Source organism: Cryptotermes secundus, unplaced genomic scaffold (assembly GCF_002891405.2).
Source record: "Cryptotermes secundus unplaced genomic scaffold, Csec_1.0 scaffold519, whole genome shotgun sequence".
Lineage (NCBI taxonomy): Eukaryota > Metazoa > Arthropoda > Insecta > Blattodea > Kalotermitidae > Cryptotermes > Cryptotermes secundus.
This window is the reverse complement of record NW_019720169.1, coordinates 847,038-870,307: the sequence shown is the minus strand read 5'-3', so window position 1 is coordinate 870,307 and position 23,270 is coordinate 847,038. Positions and strand designations below refer to the sequence as shown.

Below are 23,270 nucleotides of genomic sequence, written 5' to 3'. Positions count from 1 at the left end.
CCTTCCATCATCTGTTAACAAGCTACCCAAATATTTAAAACATTTCACAATCTCCAGTTGTTTTTGGTCTATCTTTATTGTGACTGGGGTTGGTTGTCTCGAAATTTTCATTACTTTTGTTTTCTCCACATTCATTTCCATGCAATAGCACCTTCCAATTACAATTAGTCTATCAATCATGCCCTGTAGCACAGTTTCTTCCTTAGCCATTAACACAAGGTCATCTGCATCAATATGCACGATGGCTCGAAAATAATAATTTACTGTAAAGAGAACATAACCTGCTTGGCAGTCAGCGTAGGAACCGCACATGTACGTTTCTAATACAATAATTTGCCGCAAAGAGAAAATAACCTACTCAGTAATTAGCATGGGTTCCTTACATTCTGCACGATGGCTAAAAAATAATATTTTGCAGTAAAGTGAAATGGGGGCAAGGAAACTGAAAATAAAAAATGCGAAGTACATACAGTACCAAGCCTCATTAAGACGGCTTATACGTAGATGCTTACAGACAGGCGGATGGAACAAGGGTGCCTTCATGTTGGATATGAGGTTTAGCACAGCTGCTCATACAAAAAACTCTGTGGCTTGAGTCCGCAAGCGAACTATACCGACAGAGCGACCGCCGTTTGTCGGAGAAGTTAGTGCCACCTTTTGCGGATAGAGGATGTCGCGTGGTCAGCGCAACGAATCCCATCCCCACAGCCGTTAATTTCGGGTTTCTAGGCCAGAGTCGATATTTCCTTGAAATAGCTCCTCAATTATCATCACGAGGCTGAGTGGACCCCTTTCCAGACCCACTACTTCTCCGAAAAATACCTGGTAGCGCCGGGAATCGAACAAGGACCTCTGGATCTATAGCCAGGAACGCTGACCACTAGACCACAGAGTTGGCCAGCTGCTCATAACCTCAGGTAAATTATCAGACTTTAGGAACGAAGCGCCTCCAACTTCAAGGTCAAGCAGAACATTCTGGGTGCCCGTTTCATGCTATGTGTACTCTCCATCCCTGAATATGGGAGGCTGTAATGTCCCTCTGATATGTCGGTTGACTGTGACAGGACTACAAGGAGATGTGAAATCTTCGAGGGCGACAATTTCTCACGTCAAAATGTTATGTACGCGTTGCTGAGCACCGAATAACAGCTGTAACGGGCTCTCGAAAAATAGTGTCCGCAGTTTCCGAAACTCATTTTTTGTTTTCAATTTAATACTCGGCAGGATATAAGTTCACACCTTATCTGCCGGTAGAGAGAACTTCTCCCACGTTCACTTCGTTTCCCACGACAAAGCGAAACAAACCCTTCATACAAATTTCCAAAGAGCGTAGGAGTCCAAAAGGGGTTGGTGGGGGTGAAGGTTCAGGAAAGCTGAATAAAGAAACGTCAGTTCCATTCAAAACTGCGAACAATGAAGGTCTGCAGAGAAAGAAGCTCGATTAGAAAGAGCTTAGCCGAGCAACACAGTATGAACCGAGTCGCTGCCACGAAGAAACCACTACCTGACCTTTCTTCTACGCCTACAAAGGGCTACACACAACCCTGAATGAAGTAGCCAATTCTTTTTACTTCATACCATTTCCTTTACTCACGTAGAAATACACATACATGGATTTTCCAAGCAAAATATGCACGCTTGGTAAGTAACCAACAAAGTCAAATACAAAATAAATTTGCAACAGCTCTAACTGCTGCCAATTTTTGCGGATAGACGGTATCGCCTGGTCAGCGCAATGGATCTCCACGGCCGTTAATCTCGGTTTTCTAGACCGGAGCCGCTATTTCCTTGGAACATCTCCTCAGTTATCCTCACGAGGTTGAGTGGACCCAGTTCCAGGCCCACTACTTCTCAGAAAATCTTGTAGCGCCGGGAATCAAACCCTGGACCTCTGGATCTGCAGCAACGAACTCTGATATCTGATATCACTATATCACAGAGGCGCTAACTTCGCCAACAAGCGGCAGTTGCTCGGTCGGTATAGATTGCTTGCGGACTAAAACTACGGAGTTTGTTTTGTAACTGGTGCATCACCTCCATGAAACGAACTTCTTCTGGAGATGCTAACAGTGATTCAGCTGGTGGAAAACTATCTCGCCTATTACGGAGCCACGTCAACTCGGTATAGGAACTGAGGTTCGATTCCCGGCAGTGGAAGATGTCCAGACCGGCTCTGGGGCGCCTGAAGCTTACCACTCACCTCCATCCAGTGACGAGGCCAAGAATGTTGGAGCTATACGTCTTCATTGAGTGGTCCTTAATTAATTAAGCACAGGGAAAACTTTACCTTTAAGTATGGAACTTAGTTTCACTATCGTGTTCACGAGGGACCGCTATGAAACCGCATCTGATACACACTCATATCTTATTTCTTTAACCCTTAATGCACGATGGTTACTATGTGTACCAATACGTTAGCATCACAAAGCTCTTATGTCTGCAAAATTTATGGGTTACGTATAATTCTCAGATTAAAACTCTAACATTCCGGTAAAGGTAAAGTTGTCCCTGGGCTTAATTAATTACGTACTATGCCATGAAGATATATGGGGAAGTGGAGGTATAGCTCCATCATTCCTGACCCCGGCACCAGATGGAGGCCAGTGGTCAGCTTCACTCCCCGGACACTTTACCCACGGGGGAAGAGACCCAGGTACCCATCGGATAGGAGGTTGGACGAGCTCCAGAGTCACTCTGGATCTACCGGGAAGCGAACCCCGGTCGTAGGGCCCATAGTTCGCCATTATACCGACTGAGCTATCCCGCACACAGTATTAACGGAATGGTATCTCTAAAGGAGATTTCTTTTTTTCCTTTCGGTAGAAACTGATATTTTTAAAATTTCATTTACAAGAATTAGGATCCGCTTTCAATTTGTCCTCCAATTAACGTCTAAATCTTCCTAATGTCCCTTCAATGTTTCTAACTAAAGATTTATACATCTCTTGTTTCTTCCGCTCGAAGTCTGAACAGCTTCCTCAGTGCCCTGTTCTCACACGAAAACTAAACCTCCACGCCCCGTGAGGGATGAAGACAAATTAAAGTGAAGCCTCGATAATCACTGAGAAACATGCTACCCCCNAAAATAAAAGGGAAACCCGAGATATCCCTGGAAAAAACGCCCCCCCCCCCCCCCACAACATTCTTTCATGTTATACAATTCAAACAATTTTGTGACCGGTCGATTCGCTGTGAAGTGGCCCCGTTTTTGAAATAACAGGTGCGGAAGTAGGCTATTGTCCACACGCAAAGGAAGAACGGGGGTGTATCCGAGTTCCTAGTATCTATGGCCGGCCAGTCCTCTGGCACACTTCGCACATGATCTTTACGTTGCGCTATAGCTCAGACTTGCAGACCTACGATTGGGAAACGTATTAAAAAATCGTGTAAAGTAACCCCCACCCACCCCGCAAAGAATGACATGAACGTCTTTCAATAAATAATGAATGATCAATCCGATATCTGGGTCATGGATAAACGCAAACTGAAGGCTGCAGTATCCGTCAGATGATATCACACGCAATGACACCACGAACTGCAAATAAAAGATATGTGTGCCATACACAGGGGACCGCCTCTGTGGTCTAGTGGTCAGAGTTCCTGGCTACAGATCCAGAGGTCCGGGGTTCTATTCCCGGCGCTACCAGATTTTCTGGATAACTGATAAGCTATTTGAATGAAGTAGCGGCTCCGGTCTAGAAAACCGAAATTAACGGCCATGTGGCTCCGTTGCGCTGACGTGACACCCTCTATCCGATACAGTTGGCACTACGCCGACAAGCGGCGGTCGCTCAGTCGGTATAAAGCGGACTAAAACCACGGAGTTTGTTTTTGTTTGTGCTATACACTGGAGAGCCACAGAATGCAACAGTACGGTCAGACTTAATTGCAATATATGAGCGTGCGTGTAATCCCTCTGATATTATGGGGAAAATACAGATTGGGGGTACTTCAGAACAGGGTGCTCACAGAATATTCGGGTGGAGGAGGAATGAAGTCACAGGATGTTGCAGAGAACTGCATATTGAGGAGCACATAAGTTGTGCTCTTCTGTGCGGGGCTTTAGTCCGCAGGCGAACTATACCGACCGAGCAACCGCCGATTGTCAGCGAAGTTAGTGCCAACTTCAGCGGAGAGAGGGTGTCGCGTGGTCATCGCAACGGATTCCGACGGCCGTTAAACTCGGTTTTCTAGACCGGAGCCGCTACTTTTCCATTCAAGTAACTCCTCAATTATGCTCACGAGGCTGAGTGGACCCCGTTCCAGGCCCATTGCTTCTCAGAAAATCTGGTAGCGCCGGGAATCGAACCCAGGACCTCTGACCACTAGACCACAGAGGCTCTTCGCCGAATATAATTAGAATGATGAAGTCAAGGAGGTTCAAATGGGCAGGTCACGTAGTACCATACAGGGTTTTGGTGTGTGTGTGTGTGTGTGAGGATAATATTAAGATGGATTTTGAAGAAATACAATAGGATGAGGTGATCTGGGCTGGACTGACCTGACGCACGACATGGACCAGTGGAGGGCGCCTGTGAATACGGTAATGAGCCTTCGGGTACCATAAATTGTTGGGAAGTTCTTGAGTAGCAGAGTAACTGGCGGCTTCTCACGTACTGAGTTCCATGGGATCAGTGAGTGTAATTCAAGACAACAGCACGCTTCGGCAATCTCCGCCAGCCTTCAGGAGAACATTGTTGCGTTGTTGGCTAATAACTGAAAGCTGTTAAGTCCTTCTCATTTCCACTGTTACACATTTCGAGGCCTACAAGTTTCAGTCTCATTAGTGTGAACACAACGGCATCTGTACAGATCAACTGCATTGAGAATTAAGATCGCATATAAAAAACAATTAGCAATTACGCTTTAACACGCAGTTAAACTATGACAATGTCGAACAGAAAGTAACCCAACAATACACTGGAAGTAAACAATAAAAACATGCTCTAGAGAACTGTTTCAAGAGACCCTGGGATTTAAACATAAACGAAAGAAATTACAAGCACTTTTAACATTATTACGCGTTATAGCAAGGAATTCTGTCAATGGTCGCTTCCGGTGGGCTCGTCGTAAAACCGCGTGCGGGGCACAACAGTACTACACACTTCCTGACACATCCACCCCACTGCGAAACGCTATACAGTACTTGAGACGATGGGGGATTTCATCACACGAAGTCCGCAAGTATTGATGGAAAACGTATTCCGCCAGTTGCATCACAGCGACGCTCCTCTGGGTAAAACGTCGGCAGGAAAACCGGCACAGATCGTGACCTACCGTATCTCACATTGCGCAGAACTGCACGCACATCAGGAACAGCAGAAACCGTTCGAACGGCTGTCGTAAATACTCCACAGAGATCGAAATGCGACCTATTGGGCTCATGGGTATTCATAACTCAACTGCAGTCCGTATCCTTCACAAAATGGCGGACGGAATGAGATTATCAATCACGTGTCAACTGTCTGCATATTCAGTGTCAAAAGAAGCTGTTCTCACACACATAAGACGCATGCAGAACATATTTCGTTTTGTACTGCTATTGCCACAATAACTGCTACTAGGAATACAACAGTCCGTAATTAATCACGTATCTCAACTCGCCAGACCGAACTAATCATAATCCTACGTATCCTCGGATGTTGTACAGGATATATTGTTCCGCAAAATGAACACGTCATTAATAAACGCAGCTACTCTCGAAATAATGGTTGCAAGAAAACTCTTGTATCGATACTGGCAGGTGTGCTGGCCCTCTACGTCACCAGACTTCATGATTCCTGACTTCTTCCTTCTGTCGTTCTGAATACGACCTGGGACATGTCGGGGGCATCAGAGACATTCTGTGACGAGTAACGGAAAGGAATGTCGCTCGATTTCATATACCATTCAATACTAAATTAAGCACTTTCTCCTGCTGTTACTACACTTCGGGGCGTTCATGAAGTGGGCTGCTTTTCATATGCAAATCCTTTGAACTCCCACAAAACATCCTGTACTCGCGTGCAGGTTTGGGAATAAGGAACTTAAGGCTGTCTAAAGGTGGGGCCTAAACCCGATTTTACTGTTTGTAATTTCTCTTAATGAAAGCATCCCCGTGTCACACGTTGAGGAAACTATTAATACACTACGGCCCCGCTACAGGATGGAAGTCGATAGAAGTTGAAGTCTTCCACTCCAAAATTTGGCCAAATCCTTTGTCCTCTTGGCAGCTGATTTGACAATACGATTTTTGTGTGCCTCATTATGACAGGAATTTGTTCGCATATCCTTCGATGTTATTTCATCCTACACGTTCGAATCTCACCGGGACACCGAGCTTCCGTGGTTTCCCTCTGTCATTCAAGGCAAATACCGAGACACTACCTCGAATCAGACTGAGGGTTTTCCTTCCAGGCGCTTTCCAATTCACTCTTCACTATCATCCACTCACTCGACGCTGTACAGCTTAAGTTACAGACAGACCGTTAAGTAAAGTACAATTCTTTCTATCTATAAAAGTCCTGTAAGCGTGAGATATATCACCGTCACTACGTAATTTCGGGTTAACACAGCAATGAAGAGTCGAGACTTAACACGCTGCATCGATGCAAGTCGTGCAAATCACGAACGAGCGGCCAGTCCTTTGTTTAGGTGTGTTGTGTCTATCGTATCAGCAATCGCAAATATGTTTATCAGGATACGTGAAGTGCAGTATACTATATGCTGATTATGTGTGGGTGTTATTCGTGGGAGATGGCGTTAAACGTCGCTCTCCAAGCATCTTCCAAAAACAAGTTAGGCTGGATGTAAGATTTGAGGCTTTCACGGCGGTGACTATGAAGAGCAGTCTTCTGGGATTTGGCACCGTGTATATGTGGTGTTAACCGACGTTTCGGAGGAACGTATCGCCCCCATCTTCAGGGTAGAAGAAAAAGTATAAGAAATCTGCAAGCGACAACACCGTGAGAAACGGTAAAGCAGACTGAAAAGTGACAGTTCTGGCCGCCTGTCACTTCTCACACCCTCAAACCCACCCCCTTGTCTGAAAATTTTCTTCTGCGCATTCAAGGTTACTCTTTGCCTTGTTCGAAGTTACGTGACACTTGCTATACCCATTGGGTAGGAGGCTGGGTAGGCCCTAGAGCCGGTCTGGACTACATCGTGAAGATTCTTGTCCTCACCGTAGCCAGTCGCTATACAGACTGCGCTATCCCGGCTCCTAAAGAACCTCTGTTCCCATTCGTCAGTAAACCAGTCTTGACGTAGGAGAAAAAGAAAAGTCTGTGAAACCAGTGACTTATACATCTGTACACATTCAACTTCTACCTACTCATTTCCTGCAAACGAAGCTATGTCGTTTCTTGCATCACACATTTCCATTATCTGTTTCCCAGGTAAACACAGTTTCACATTCCAACTGCAAACGGATATGGGTCGAGATGAGGCGCGAATAAGAACGTCCTGGTAACGGAGGAGTCTTCATTTTAGCCGAGAGGCGTGCTGGGCACTCCTGCACCACTTCACAAAGCTCTCGGATTACGCACACAGCTGCTGCGCCTGCAGCGTGAGAAATATCGCTCCCAAACGACTAGAATTATACTGCAAATCGTTACGAAAAGTACGTTCTGTGATGTGCGGTAGAACCATCGGTGTTGCGGAGGTACATGCTGCCTCAATCCTCCAGGTCGAACGTGCAAGCCAAGCAATCCATCAAGGACATCCTCCACAGGAAGGACACTGTACGTTTTGCTTGCTGGTTACTTGGCTGACCCCTCGATCCGGAAGCATTCCTCCGAAACGTCTGTAAACTTCTACCACACAACACGCTGTCAAGACTCAGAATGGTATTTTTCAACCACCGACGTGAAATACAAACTTTACTTATTACCTCGTCGGGATAAGGACTGGGAACTGGCTGGACGGCCGAGGCGTTGGGGTTCGAGTCTCTGTAGAGGAAAGTTTTCCTCCTCTCCACGTCGTTCAGACCGGCTCTGGTGAGTCTCCTACCCAAAGGGTATCGTGGGCTTTCTCCGGGGGTAAATAATACGCAGTTCTATATCCACTCCCCCATGTCTTCATGGCGTAGTGCTTAGTTAGATAGGAACATGGGGAACATGATTTAAAATTAAATACATCCATGAGAATGTTCCACACACAACGGAGTCCAGCATGGCTGTAACTCATCTACACATCGCATTGTTTGTGACACTTGACGACCAAGACCTATGAATAACAAATCGAGAAGTGTGACTACGTACTATTGCACAATGTTACAATACGAGTCAGCGGACTGGTTCCGCACGCGGTTGCACAACATGTAAAATTATAACAAGTCCGTCAACCTTCTGCACATGCCAATCAATAAATTCCGTCATGTTACTGCAGGGTCCTAAGTAAGTAAAGCTAGCCCTGTAACAGGCCCTGGAGGCCCATAGGGTTGTGAGATGTTGAGGTTCCCACATTTTCTAAACAATTCGCTCACAGATGGCGGCAAGGTTGTCAGCTTTACGCGCCGGCCGCCCTTTATCCCCAAGAATATTCCTGGTACCCATTTCTGAGGCTAAGTCGACCCCCAGGGCCATAGGCAGGGTCCTACAGCAAAGGAATTTCTGATGATAATTTATGACTCCTACTTTGGAAACTAAACTATGGGGGGCTGACTATCGAGGAATCGGGGTTCGATTTAAGGCAGGGGTAAGACACTTCTCCCCACGACACAGCGTCCAGTTCGGCTCTGAGACCAGGTCACTCTTCCACCTAGCCTACAATCTAACGGGTACCCAGTGGCTTCTTCCCTGGATGTAAAGATGAAGTGGGCGTGTATGTGGTCACCCAGCACCGCTTAGCGTCGAGGTTAACACGGTGTTCAGTCCCCCCCCGCCCCTGTCTCACCTTTACTTTCTTTTCGCTTTCCTTCCTACGTTTTCAAGTTAACTTACAATTAATCAAACAAGTTATTCATCTAAATGAATTATAAAACTACGTTTTCCGTAATATTATTTACATAAATTTGGTACGACCCCTGGACGGGGGATCGGCCAGCATTAGGGCAACACAGACACAGAAAAGAGGCAGACATATATCAGCGATTCAGAGTGTCAGACAGGAATAGAATTTTGTTTAGCACATACTATTAAAAATGAGCCAGGACAGCTAGTCAGCATAGCAACTGGTCAACGGGCTGAACAACGGAAGGGTCGGAGTTCGAGTCACGGTAGGGTCAAGAGTTTTCTCCCCTCCTCGCCAAGACCTGTTCTGGGGCCTAATCAGCCTCCTACGAAATGGATACCAGGGGCTCTTTCCCCGGGGGTAAAGCGGCAGGGGCGTGAAGCTGACCACTCATGTCCTAATAGTGCCGAGGTCAAGAAAACGTGGATCTATGCATCAACTCCCCCATACGCCTTCATGGCGCAGAGCTTAATTAAGCACAGGGACAACTTTATTTTTACCATACTTTTAAAATACAGACATATAAGCGTTTTATAACATTTCACAATACTTAATTTCACAAGGTTAGCTACAAAAATTCATACATCACAGTCCCAGAAACTGAACAGGTTTTTGCTGTATCTATGACCTTACTTTTAACCTTAAAAGAAAGAGAGAAACAAGGAACGTTTTACAGGTTCCCTACTGTGTCTCTCAGATACGGATTAGCCAGTAAGGTACACAAAAACGTGAAGTGGCGTATATAGACTCCATCTCCACTACGAGCCCCAAGAAGTCATAATTTTTATTCATAATATTACAGACGATAAACTCCGTGTACAATATATATGAATTTCTATTACGAATCTGTACAGTTTGACTCGGTATATTAAAACATACGTTCCTCCAAGTAAATCCTTGTGCACTACCTTAAATTGGCCACGATCACTTCCATATCCTCCCATTCTGCGCTAAAAAATCCTATGCATCTGAAAACTGCCCGAATCACAAATTCAGAAACAAACAAGATTAAGCATATAGCTTGCGAACAGAAATACTCCTGTATGTACAGTTCGGCCGTAATTTAACGATCCCTCGCTCAGCTCTGGCCGTCTCGAAACAGCATTAGCCAACAAGTCACGTGATAACCGATGAGCGCTGTCCGTGCAATGTCCCGCTATACATACTGGCATGTGCCCTGAAAGGTGAAAATTCCCAACAGCCCTCTTCAACGTCTGGAGTTGACAACAATGCTGAATTATTCCTCGCCGAGTATGGCTTGCTACCAGACACGAAGGCGGGGGACAGGGATTGTTAAATCGCGGCTCCGCTGTAGTTAGATTCAAACTTGCATTTCACGGCTGCTAATTAGATTAACAAACTGGCTTGAAACTAACGACAGTTCAGTTCTGGGAATGCTAACAAGTCGTAGATTATCAAACGATTCAAGGAAGGCTGACAAGCCTTTTACGTAACACTTCTTCTGTACTAACAAACTCCATGCACAAAGTTATTTGTCCAATCACGATAAATCTTGTTATGCAACCGGGATATTTATCTCCTCTATCACAAAAGCCAACTCCTGAACTATAACTTGAACTCTCAAACTATTTATCTGGCAACCAATTTTAATACTGACCCTGTCTACGTATAATCAACTGTTCTCCATGCTACATGACGAGTCCATCACATACCGTACTTTTCCTGATTTAATTATCTATGTATGGCTCTACAGCCATTGTGGGCATTGGCCGCTTTTTCAGTTTCTATCTATACACAGTCGGTAGGATTCCTTGGACGGGGGATCAGTCAGTCGCAAGGCCGCACATAAAATAACACAAACATAAACTGCAGACATTTATGCCTCGAGTGGGTTCGAACCCACGACCCCACTGTTCGAGCGGGCGAAGTAGATTCATGCCTTTGACCGTGCGGCCACTGTGATTGGCTCCTGAATTAATTACCGTAACGATAACGGATATCGGAGGCATTTAAATTACAAATAGGTCCGTATAGGGTTCCGTCATTTTCTTCAACCCCTGTATCTAGCTTATCCTCAGATGGAAACTCAGCATCTTCTTTTCGAACCTCCTTCAGTCTGTTCTTTCCTCAGACAAACCTCAGGTTTTATATCGATACAAACAGGCGCCAGTTTCATAAATGGCGTTTTAATGCTTTCTTAAAGCTGCGACAAGAAAACATCTAGAAATGTATTTCCAGCGTTTATTCTGACCTTAATCGCATTATAAGGAACTGTTCTTTCAAAACCCTATTATTGACCTATGCGTGTCTGTCTGTCTGCATATCTCGCCTTCTAATACGGATAATATTGACACTAATTAAATAATTTTCTGAAACTTCGCACAAACATCAAGTCTGTCTCTCTCCTTTAATACCCAACTCCCGACATAAACGTTAATTCGGTGACCATGCGAAATTCTGACGAACTATGCTCACATTTTTAATGATCATATAAAAAAAGAACTCTGTGGCCTGTAGTCCGCAAGCGAACTATACCGACCGGGGGACCGCCGCTTGTCGGTGAAGTTACTGCCAACTTTTACGGATAGGGGCGTCGCGTGGTCAGCGCAACGGATCCCCACGGCCGTTAATCTCGGTTTTATAGACCGGAGCCTCTATTTCCTTGAAATAGCTCCTCAATTATCCTCACGAGGCTGTGTGGACCACGTTCCAGACCCACTACTTCTCAGAAAATCTGGTAGCGCCAGAAATCGAACACGGACCTCTGGACCTGTAGCCAGGAACTCTGACCACTACACCACAGAGGCGCAAACAGGCATAAATTAAGACGCGAGCTCTCCAGTTCAGAAATACGAGAGCCCATGGTATCCAAATTTTCCTGAAATCGCTGCCAGTTACTTATTGGCAGAGAATTCATGCTCCAAAGATACTGACATTTAACAATGTGTATAGACTCATGTCTTGTACAGTACACTAAAGGCCCTAATACTCCAAGTTCCGTGCCTACGACATGCCATTTTCAAATAAGAGACATTTTAGAACAAGGAGCCTACAAATAATTCCAAACTGTCGTAATGCGTATGTATTGCGTGCTGGGCTGTAAACAGGGGGGGAGGGGGGGTACACACAGGTAGATGCCGTGTTCCCAGTTCCAATAGTCGCTATTTCCCGTTAACTTTAGAGCCAGGGGCACGGGATGACTGGCTCTGGGGCCCCCACCCAGCCTCCTATCCAAGGAGCACTGCAGGCTCTTTCCCCGGTGGGGGTACAGCGCCCGGTGCGTAAAACTGACCACCCAAATTCACCTAGTGCCGAGGTCAAAAATGAAGCTATGACTCCACCCCCTTATTACGTCTTCAATGCGTGATAATTAATTAAACGCTGGGGGGCAACTATTTTCCAGTTACTTTGGATCAACGATCAGTGAGCCCGAGAATCTGCGCACAGACACCGGCTAGTTCCGGTAGGCCACTCCTACCCTCGCTTACGTGCCCAATTTAACGGTTTTTTAGTGTACATTATACCACTGCCATGCCGGTCACGGTAGCCCAGCGATCTAGGGCATGTCTTCGCTTGCTCGGAAGCCGGGATCGTGGCTTTGAATCACATTCAGGGCATGGATGTTTGTGTGGGCTTTTCTGTGTTTAGGTAGAGGCCTTGCGACGAGCTGATCCCGCGTCCAAGGAGTCTTACCGCCTGTAAAATGATCAAGAAACTGAGTAATCAGCCCTATGCTCCAAAGTGAGGGCAAGGGGAGAAAAAAAAATACCGCTGCCATATCACGTGGCGAGCATGTTATGTTACATCCGTAAACCCCGTCGGGGTATGAAGGCAAGGTACAGGCACTGTATCGAGACAAATGGAATCCAAGTAACACGTTTGCTTCAAAATATGAATATAAAAACACGTGAAATAACTACGAAACAACTCTGAATCACAAACCATCCTTCCTGCCTTTCTATTTACACCGTACCGTTACCAGTATGTAATCAAAGATATGCCTTGAACTGTAATCTAAAGTCAATCCCTCCGCAGCAGAGAACCCCGCGGGGTTTTGACTGGTTTTCCCTGTCGGAGTACAACACTATTATCGGGGCCAGGCTCTGGGAGGAAGTAGCTGGGGGAGTGTTGTGATGCTACTGGAAACTGTACACGCACAGACTGTTTATACTGACGTCATCAACGGTCCATTCAATGTTTCATTCATCTTTTTTTTTTATCATCGAAGGGGAAACTGAAACGGAATTATCAAAACAACTTTCCACAGACTCCGCGTGGCCAAGGGCATAAAAAGGTAAAGGTGTCCTTGTGCTTAGCACATTAAACTGTGCCATGAAGACGTATGTGGGAGAGGAGGTACAGATCCACGTATTCTTGACCGGTGGTCAGCTTCACGCCCCGGGGAAAGAAGCTCCAGCACCCACTGGATAATAGGTTGGGTGAGCTCCAAAACTGCTCTGGACTACATGCAGAAGAAAAAATATTTCCCCTACCGGGGCTCGAATTCCGACCACTCGCCCGTAGCCAGTCGCTGTACCGACTGCGCTAAAATTGGGGGGGAAATCTAAAAAGAAAAAATGGTACGAACATCAGCTTCAGACGCTATGGGTAAAGGGTAAAGGTAAAGTTGTCCCTGCGATTAATTAAGCACTATGCCGTGAAGGTGTATGGGGGGGGCAAAGGTACAGCCCCACCATACACCTTCACGGCATTAAATTGAGGTGGTCAGCTACACGCCCCAGTCGCTTCACCCCCAGGAAAGGAAGTCCCGGTACCCACTGATGGAAGGTTAGGTGGGTCTCAGAACCGGTCTGGATACTGCGGTGAAGAGAAAATTGTCTAGGCCCTGCCGGGAATCGCACTCTGGCCATCAAGCCCCATAGCCTTTCGCTATACCGACTGAGCAATCGCAGCTCCTCATGCTTAAAAATACTGTCAAAAAATCATACATGACAATCACACCATTATGTTGAAGACTACTGACTTCTGCGATGTGATGCTGAAGTTTCGAAGGAAAATACTGCCTCCATTTTCATGGTTGAAGATGGAGGTAGTACATTCCCCGAAACATCGGTAATCTTCTCTCACATCGTAGATAATAATTCTCCTCAGTCAAAACCGAGGAAACCTGGAATCACTTGAATCATTACACTGTTTACAAACAAACCCACCAAAGAATATTGTACTTAATAATTACTGTTTATAAACACAAATTATGTATACAGAGGTCGGCAACCTTTCGACATTGGCAGGCCACGTATGTTCATATGCGGGCTGCAGGGCTAGCATTTCACAAAATAAACAAACAAACCGGTACATTTTATCTGATACCATTACTGTTTTGTAATTACTTCATTTAGGCTGAACTACTTATGGCCCTATCATCTTCAGACAAGGAAGAAAACGAAAAATTCGTAAATAAGCCTCATACAAAAAAAAAGTGTCCACGGTCAGATGCCGGTTGTCTACCCCTCCTGCAAACCAAAACGTCACGTTTAAAACGAACTGGTTGATGTCTAGCAATGCAATCCAACACTAAGAACAGCTGACGGGATGTCATGGTCAATGAACGAAAAATGGAAGAGAGAAATAAAAAAGTACAATATTACATGCCTCTGTGTTTTCTTTCATACTGCTGGTAGCTTCCTTCCCATTCCCCGTATCCTCACTAAATCCATGCATAAATCAGTCATGTGATACCAACTGTACAAGATGATGGTCTGAACATTTAAGCATGCATGCACACATGCACCAGACAAGACACGATAATATAAATTATCAAATGTAAACATGTACGTAACATACCAGCATTAAACACAAACATGATCATGAAACAGATAAGTGGGGGGCGGTACCTTACATATCCCTGACGTAATACAAACTACATTACATGATCATTGTTTTCGTTCAAAACGGCATTTTCCACGGTGTACTCCAATGTCAAACAGGGCTCTCGGGCATTCTACTTACATCAATGATTATGAAATAATATCACTGACCACGGGTATTACATATGCGTAGTCCAACTTTTTGCCATTGCTCGTGTTTAGTGCACTTCGGGATTTAGAAACATCTCGAAAAACGTTGGGCAGCAACATTTCAATATCGATTACTTGAGGAAGCTATCATGACAAGCGACAACTATGCTGTATGTTCTTACGTTCCCAATTTAATGTCTCATTCATACAAAAATGCTATACATTCCGTCCTAATAGTACTTTATAAAACAAGCCACGTGATTGTACAAAAAAAATCGTCACACGATATAGTTCCTTATAATTTATACAGCACCAACGTTAAACCAACGTATTATCAAACATAAGTGTTACGTATGTAAACTACTACCTTTTGCTTTTTTGTAGGGACAATTACGCCATGTGACTACGATGAAGCAACATGGCGAGATCCCAACAGCTGAGCTGTTCTACCGGCAAGCACGCCACGTCTAGGGACCGAAATTTCATGGATATTATGAAGCCACATCATAGCTTGTCTTCGTTGTACTGTTATTGTTTACAACACCCAATCTCAACCATAAACTGTGTGAATTTGAACTCTTATGGTGTTAACACACAAAATTGCATAGTATTAGAAAGTGTGGCGAAAATTTCAAACACCTTAATACCGCCCACTCACACGGCGGCGCGTCACAAGGCGGGCGGGTTTGCTTACCTGCACAAACTGCCGATAACTTCTTCGTCGCGGTGTTTCAATTCGTCCAAACAACGTTGCTCCTCTCTCCGTTTAAATACTGACATATCTTAACACTCCACACTATTAAATAACTGTATTTGTTTCACACAAACACAAGAAAATTGACACTTCTTGAACACGAATTCCAAAGCGAAACCGCACATACAACGCCTCACAGCGTTTTGTAATGGCGATCTTTGGCGGGAAACAGCTGAAGTGTATCACAACTTAACTACATATTACTGCGCAAAGGCTTCTCAGTTGTAAACACGTTTCTAAAAGTAAGCCGATTATGTTACATTCTCGTATTTTAGGGTAGCTGTACAAATGTACTTTTATACATTAAAAGGAACGAAATGGGGAACTTACAGTGTATTTACACTAGACATTCGGAACTACTTTTCCACGCGCATGAATTTACGAGCATACTGTAAACCGGTTACCGGGCGGGAAGCCGCCGATAAACATCTGCCAGCTGTGCTAGTCTTTACGCATGTTCATGAAGTGAATCAAGAATTAACGTATTCATAATTTCGTTAAACGATTTACTGTACTGTTAATCGAAAAACAATTACAATACCTACTGAAACAAACTTCTTTTACATCACGAGAAAACTTACGTGGTCAAATGCAGAACTATTTCCTCATCGTGTCAGTAATAATTCACCTTCGAATAGTCAATTCGTATTTAGTAAAACTAATATGCTATCTCATATTTTTTTTTCACTCATGACAAGTAAATTTTGTTAATATATATTATTATATTCGCCGGAATAAAATTTAAAGTTCATTCTTATATGGTGAAAAGTGAACTATCCTGACATCTGTTGCACTAATCTCGTACTACTACGATACCCAAGTCAAGATCACAACTGTGGATCCTTTGAGGTTAAAATACTCCGAGGTGCACGAACATTCATAACGAATAACAGTTTCGTCAAAATGTTTCTGCATATTAATTATTTTAATGCGCAAATAATGGGCACATAACCCCCCTTGTTACAGCTTTGGGCAAAAAGAAAAATACAGGTGCGCTTTATGAGATTACAAACGCAACTCGTGGCCACATGAATGTCTTTTTCCTTTAAATACGTTCTGATGAAAAGTCATCATGAGAAGCCCTCACTTCCCTTATATGTTATTTGCTGCTATCAGGTCCACAACAGAAGTTGGGTGGGGAGGTCTGGTCCTTGGGATTCATATTGGTGTATTTCACACGTTTATACATAGAATCACATTCGCCAATGCATCTCTTCCCAGACACTGCCAGAGTTTTTCGTATGGGCACACTCACACAAATATGATGAAAACTACTAACAAATATAAAATATACATTAAGGCAGGTTCTACTACAAAACTTGGCTCTAAGATATATTTTGGGGCCATTATAAACATGGCTAGATCTATTAAAACATATTATTATTAGCAGTAAAAATAGCAGCATGTCAATTACTCAATTAGATTTGACTGTTAGTATGTTAGACTCTCTTTTTATGTCAAACAGTTTTCAAAGTGTAAAATTTTTTAGTTTGCCCATTAACTAATATTTCAACATATTTGTAAGATTCTACAAGCAGCAAATACATATATTGTATCGTGTATTACACAAGAAATACATATTTTTCTTTTAATACGTACTTCGTACAGATCAACTACCTATCGTTTTTAAATTAAACTGAACACAAACTGATTACAAACTTTACATATGAAATATGCTAAGAGAATGTTGCTGCATTCATCTGGTTAAGTTTGCCAGATACTACCAAATCATTTTCCATGATGCTTTTGCATTATTTTTAAGTCAAAAATCTTAATGCTGTTTCAATTGTGCAATAATTTTAAAAACATATCAGTCAACTAAAACATCAGGGATTGAAAGAATATCACATTTTGTAACAGAGTGTCTCACGGTATATGAATACACAAATGGTATATTCAGACCACACTGTGCACACAAAATCCTCCACAAAATACAGAATACACATCCCAAATGTCACATACAAACCTTGGCCTCTGAATTGCAAGCTACAATGGTCAAGTGCATACTCCAATTCTAAATGCAAATTACTGATGGAGAAAACCTAATTCATTTAATTACAATCTGTAGGACGATGACAGGGATATGATCATTTGCTAAGTCAGAAGTTGGTTTAACAAAAATGTTTGAGGTTCATTACACTGTTTGGGAATATTCTGTAATGTCCCAAAAATCTTGCTGCCAAAAGCAATAGTTAACGCTTGCTTTCCTGTTAAACAATGGTGAACAACCATATACCAGAACTCAAAATTTAGTTTGACCTACTTTTATCTATACAGTTAAACAGAAACACAGCACTATGAACTTTACCATTTCTCAGCCTCTACAACCACTATTAAATTGTCTCATATTATTTAAAGTTTAAATACTTTCAACAGATCAGATCATGTAGTACCATGATTCCTGGACAAGAATTTTTGAAGAATGTTGAGGAAAGCAACTGTGATTTAGTTAAGGCACTAACCTGGCAGTTGCCTCCAGGCAGAGTGGGGGGGAACCTCATTCTGGATACCTGGTCTCCAAACTGAGCTTTGAACCCAGAACCTCTCGAGTATGAGAAGTTCGGTCTTGGGAATGTAAATTGCAAAAAATACTAATATTGCAGTTTGGGGACTAATGGAACTGGCACTTATCCTTTGTAGAAGAGAAATTCAGCAAGACGGTTTTAACATTCGCTTTGTTGGAGTATAAGTATAAAATTTTCAAGGAAAAAAAAAAAGTTGGGAAGTGAAGACAGTATAAACAAAATTTTGTCTTAAGCATCAATAATATAGTTTACTGTATAAATAAAATTTTGTCCTAAGTCTAAGCATCAATAATATAGTTTACTGTCATTTAAAAAACTTGAAGGGCTCTTCTTGCCACCTGCTTTCATGCTGGTTTATTCTTCAACCTGAAGATGGAAATGACATCTTCCTCCAAAATGTCAGCTGACTTTCAACAAACTACAAGGTGCTATAACCAAGAATATAAAACTCTACGAATGTACATGTTTATACATGTTGGCACACAGATTTGCTATCTCCCTCACCTCTATTTCAACTTCCTTTCGTGAAGGGGAAAAAACCTGCTTGTTTCATGAACTTTTGTATACTATGTCAGCAAGATGCTACCTAGAAAATCATGCCAACTTTCACAAGGTTCCCTGGACAATCACTATGTATATAAAATGCTCAAAATACGAATGAAATCATGTTCAATAAAAAGAAATAACCGAACATTTTCCATGATGAAGCCCACTCTTATGTTTTTACTAACACCTTCATATAAAATTATACTGCAATTATCAATGTTCATCATCAAATCAGTGCAACAGGGCACAAAGAAATGGGTTGCAAACTCTTCTAAGGGCACAAGTGCAACCATGTTGCTGGCCGTATATTACATATCATATTTTGTTTATGTGTGTTCTTAACCATACATATATCACACAACCTTGTATATACTTCTGCCATACTAAACAAAGCATCTGAATGCTATCAGCTACATGTTTGGATGGTAAAGGTAATTATCAGACTACAACATATGTAGTGTAACGATATTACTACTAAGTGTTTAAGTTATTAATATTGGCCAATACTGTGGTAAGTTTCAGTATTCAACAAAATTTAATAATTTAAGTGTAAAATTATGATATTATTAGATATATTAATTCATACATCACTATTTTACAGCATGCAGTTCACATATCAAACGCTATAATAGTGACATGCGTGAATTAACATACTGTCATGCGCGTAACTCGAGACAGAATTTTGGATTGGATAGTGGGTTTACTGACCACTTACAAAACCATAACTACGAGTAACTATAACAGCCTCACAGAATTACTAACTCCATGGAGCTGAGCCCCTCTTGAGAAGCAGTTTCCTGGTAATGGATTTTAAGAGCACAGATTATTCAGCTTCTGTGCTGACTGCACTGCCGAAGTCTTCTCATCACAGATCGCTTTCCAATTCTCCATTCTTGCTTCAGTTGTCCTCCTTATAACCCCTCTGCAAGGACCAACAGAACACAATTCTTCTATTTCTGTTTTGATCTTTTCTGTGGGAACATGTTTTGTTTGCAAAGGTTATACACAACAACAGCCATGTATACTTGTTTATAAAAAAATCTACTTTCTAGCAGCAAATGTTTCTCTGCCCACCTCAAGGCTGCTACCCAGCAACAGCTGTCATAATTTGGCATGTAATATTCTAAATTTTAAATATGTCCAATAATACAACTTTCCAGGATACTGGCTAACATTAATAACTTAAACACTTAAACGAGTAGTTCTGTCAGAATTCAAATATTGTAGTCTGATTATGGCCTTCAGTATTCAAACATGTTGCTGTAAGAAGACATTATACATAATTTGTAATTTTATATATAAAGTTGTTTTATGGCAAATATATATATCTTGATGGCTATGTTATGCTGCATATCTCCAACATGACAGTAATTTTTTTGTCACTAGAAGACAGGAGGGACAATGCATTTTTCTCTAACCCAAACATGGTCAGAATGACAATATGACTACATTAACCAAATCCCTATATTAAGGGAGGAGACAGGTACCTTAGAATTGTACGATCATATCTACGATCGTTAAGATTTTGCTGTCCCAACCTAAGCATTCCATAATCAAACTCCAGAAGTCACGGGATACGTATTCCTGAGATGACGGCAAGTAAGTTCGTGACAGATAAAACCGTATCCTTTTAATGAAAGTCCAGTTACAATACTAAACTCACTCATTTTACTTTATGGGCGCTAGGGTGCACAGAAAATACAAAAAAAAAGACAAACAAAATTTGTAAGATACTGCCAGTATAACAGAAAGGTGCATAATAAAGCACAGAGAAAGTGTACATCAGATAAGGTACAGCTGTACAAAGTTAATGATACACCCAGGGAAATTTTCAAAGCAAATCCATGATCATGCATTGTTAAGAGTCTGTCCATAAATAACAAATTTGTGAATATGGAAGAACGACTGTAATACTGCCTGAACTAATTAGAAAGGTAAAAGGTAAAGCTATCCCTGTAACAGGCCTTGAAGGCCCATACGGTTGTAAGACGTCGAGGCTCCCACATTTTCTCTAGACAATCGGCTCACAGATGGTGGTAAGGTTGTCAGCCTTAGAGGCCGGCCACTTTTTAACCCCCAGGAAGATTCCTGGCACTCATTTCTGTTAGAAGCTGAGTTGACCCAAGGGTCATAGTGTGGCTGGAAGGATTAGGTCAACTGAAAAAAAAATCCATCTCATCAGGACTTGAACCTGTGACCATCCAGCTTGTAGTGCAGTGCCTCAACCAGCTTTGTTACCACATGCCCTGAATTAATTAGTAGTGAGACTAAAATTATTAGAGCACTCCACTACTGATGAAGCAAGCCTTACCTTGGGTTTTATCATTGCATAACATGGCAATAATGTCAAACAGTGTGTTAAACAGAAGTTATTATTCTGAGTGAATATTGTTCACTATAATGTCAACATGTATCCCAAATCGAAGCATAACAGGCAGCCGTGAAGTTAATAACAAAAGCAGGTCTACTGGTTCACTCACGGACATGAAACCGCAAGAAAATGTAATGTAATTACTAAAGTGAAAGAGAACAAATTATGGCTTAGCTTAAAACATTCACTCAATGAGATACTTTATACAAGAGACTGGACATTTTATTAAAATCGGCAATAGAAAAAGTATATGAAATGCTAAAGCTTTGGCCAGTTTATCTACCAAATACTTCCTGAGGTTGAGAAACATTCCTTTTAACACGTCAAAAGTATAAAGAATGTTCAACTCCTGCATACACCCACCAAAACTTGTCTACCCATTATTCAGGTTCCAAAAGCAATATTAAATATTCCAAGCTCCTGCAATATTGTTTAAAACATTGCACGATGATTCAAAACCATACTGTTTACATGGGTACTTCAGTCCATAAGGTTTGGAAACTGCACACTTGTACTATACAAACAAGACTCAACTGATTTCTCAAGATATTTGTCCTCCTTATGCATACATGATTACGATTTTCACAATAACTGATATTAGGAACACTGGACTAAGCACATTTATGACTTAATGTAACAACTTTCATCAGTCACTGATTAATCATAGTAGAAATGAGTACATGAAACATCTGTCAACTTGTACAAAATGTGAAATTAAACAGGTACACTCTTGTGTGTACCCCCCCCCCAACAACAACAACCAGTCTATACAGCTCATATATATATATATGTATATACACAGTAATGCAGATTATGTACACAGTAATGCAAACTCCACAAATATGGCTAAGTGTGTTAATATATGGCAATTAATTCTGAGGGATCAACACTCACAGATACATTTACATTACCATATGAAAATAACTATATAACTAATATATGAGATGGGTTTTCTGAGTTTGGGCACATGTGTTGAAGCTGTTCCATCATTTCAGCACACTGTAGCTGCCATGTACAGTACGTTTTCTTGACAGTGTTTCTGCGAAGCATTCTCATTCATCACAAGTTCAGTGAAACTGTATGTTTGGAGCGCCATTCTTCAGCCAGAGAATGCACTCACAAAAATCTCACTGTATTAAACGTATCTAGTTACATTAAGTCATTATAAAGTTAAATTTGGTATTATCATGTAAACAACAGCAATGCCATATCATGATCATAACTTATCACTTCGTGTAAGACACATACGATCACACGCACAGATCACGCCCACACACGCACTATGGGATTTAAGGTACAATGAAGGGAGCAATAATGTATAATTTATGAAGATGAAGCACTATTACAGTTTCTTGAAACTAGCTTTCATTCTCTCTTGAGCTGGATTGATTTTGATCTTAAGTTGCTGTATAAGATCATAAATCTTTAATGAAGGTCCAACTTTCATTCCAGTCAGATCAATGATCTGGTCTTTGGTAAGTGTGAGAAGAGCTTTCCCATCAATTTTCTGAAACACAGTAAAACAGGAGGCATAAACATTTTACTTACATTCCCATTTGCTCAAATGTTCTTATCAAAAGATCTCTAGGGCTGGTTACCAAAGATGGAGTGACAAAGGATATGGAGCTGCTGTGAAATGACAACAGTCTGTCTTCATAAGTTATTCTCCAAATTTTCAGCATGAGGTCACAAAAATCTCTCTTCAGAGATTACTCTGAATCTGGATTACAGATCTAGAAATGCCCAACCTATCCAGTTAAGGTCTTTGGACATTCCAAGACTTGGCCTCTGCATACCAAGGGTTAAACAATCCACTTATGTGAATTTAATTTACTACTGAGATGAACATCATAACCTCAAGCTTCTGTTAGATGTATATTACCAGCATATTTATATATAAATTTGTATAATCCCTAGAAAAACTGATTTCTGTGAGGAAATAGTAGTTCACTAGCCTTTCTTTCACTACACATTTACAAGAGTATGAAACTGACCATTTATCTTCTGCACTCAGAATCAGCTGACTTTACACTGCGTCCTGAAAACACCGCCTCCCTGTGACCCTATATGTAACACTGTAGAACTTATAATTACTTCATGAATATTCATAAAATAAAACTGAATACAAGGTACAGTATTTCACAACACAACACCCACAAAACTGTGTAGAGATGTTCAAAATTGCCATGTGAGATGAAAAGTGT

The 23,270-nt window shown here is 42.0% G+C and overlaps 2 protein-coding genes across 7 annotated transcripts in view; both read right to left on the bottom strand.

Annotated features, from left to right (window-relative positions):
- Positions 1-15,779, bottom strand: part of LOC111867595 (helix-loop-helix protein 11) — a 188,151-nt gene extending 172,372 nt beyond the window's left edge. Inside the window, exon 1 of the mRNA XM_023857586.2 lies at positions 15,565-15,779. Coding sequence (XP_023713354.1) covers positions 15,565-15,650 — 86 coding nt within the window. The 5' untranslated portion in view covers positions 15,651-15,779. The remainder of the gene's footprint in view (positions 1-15,564) is intronic.
- A 5,821-nt stretch (positions 15,780-21,600) lies between these two features.
- Positions 21,601-23,270, bottom strand: part of LOC111867518 (polycomb protein Sfmbt) — a 47,634-nt gene continuing 45,964 nt past the window's right edge. For all 6 annotated transcript variants that reach the window (XM_033752765.1, XM_033752762.1, XM_033752758.1 and 3 more), the window contains one exon: positions 21,601-22,573. In XM_033752765.1, the coding sequence (XP_033608656.1) occupies positions 22,409-22,573 (165 nt within the window). In that variant the 3' untranslated portion in view covers positions 21,601-22,408. The remainder of the gene's footprint in view (positions 22,574-23,270) is intronic.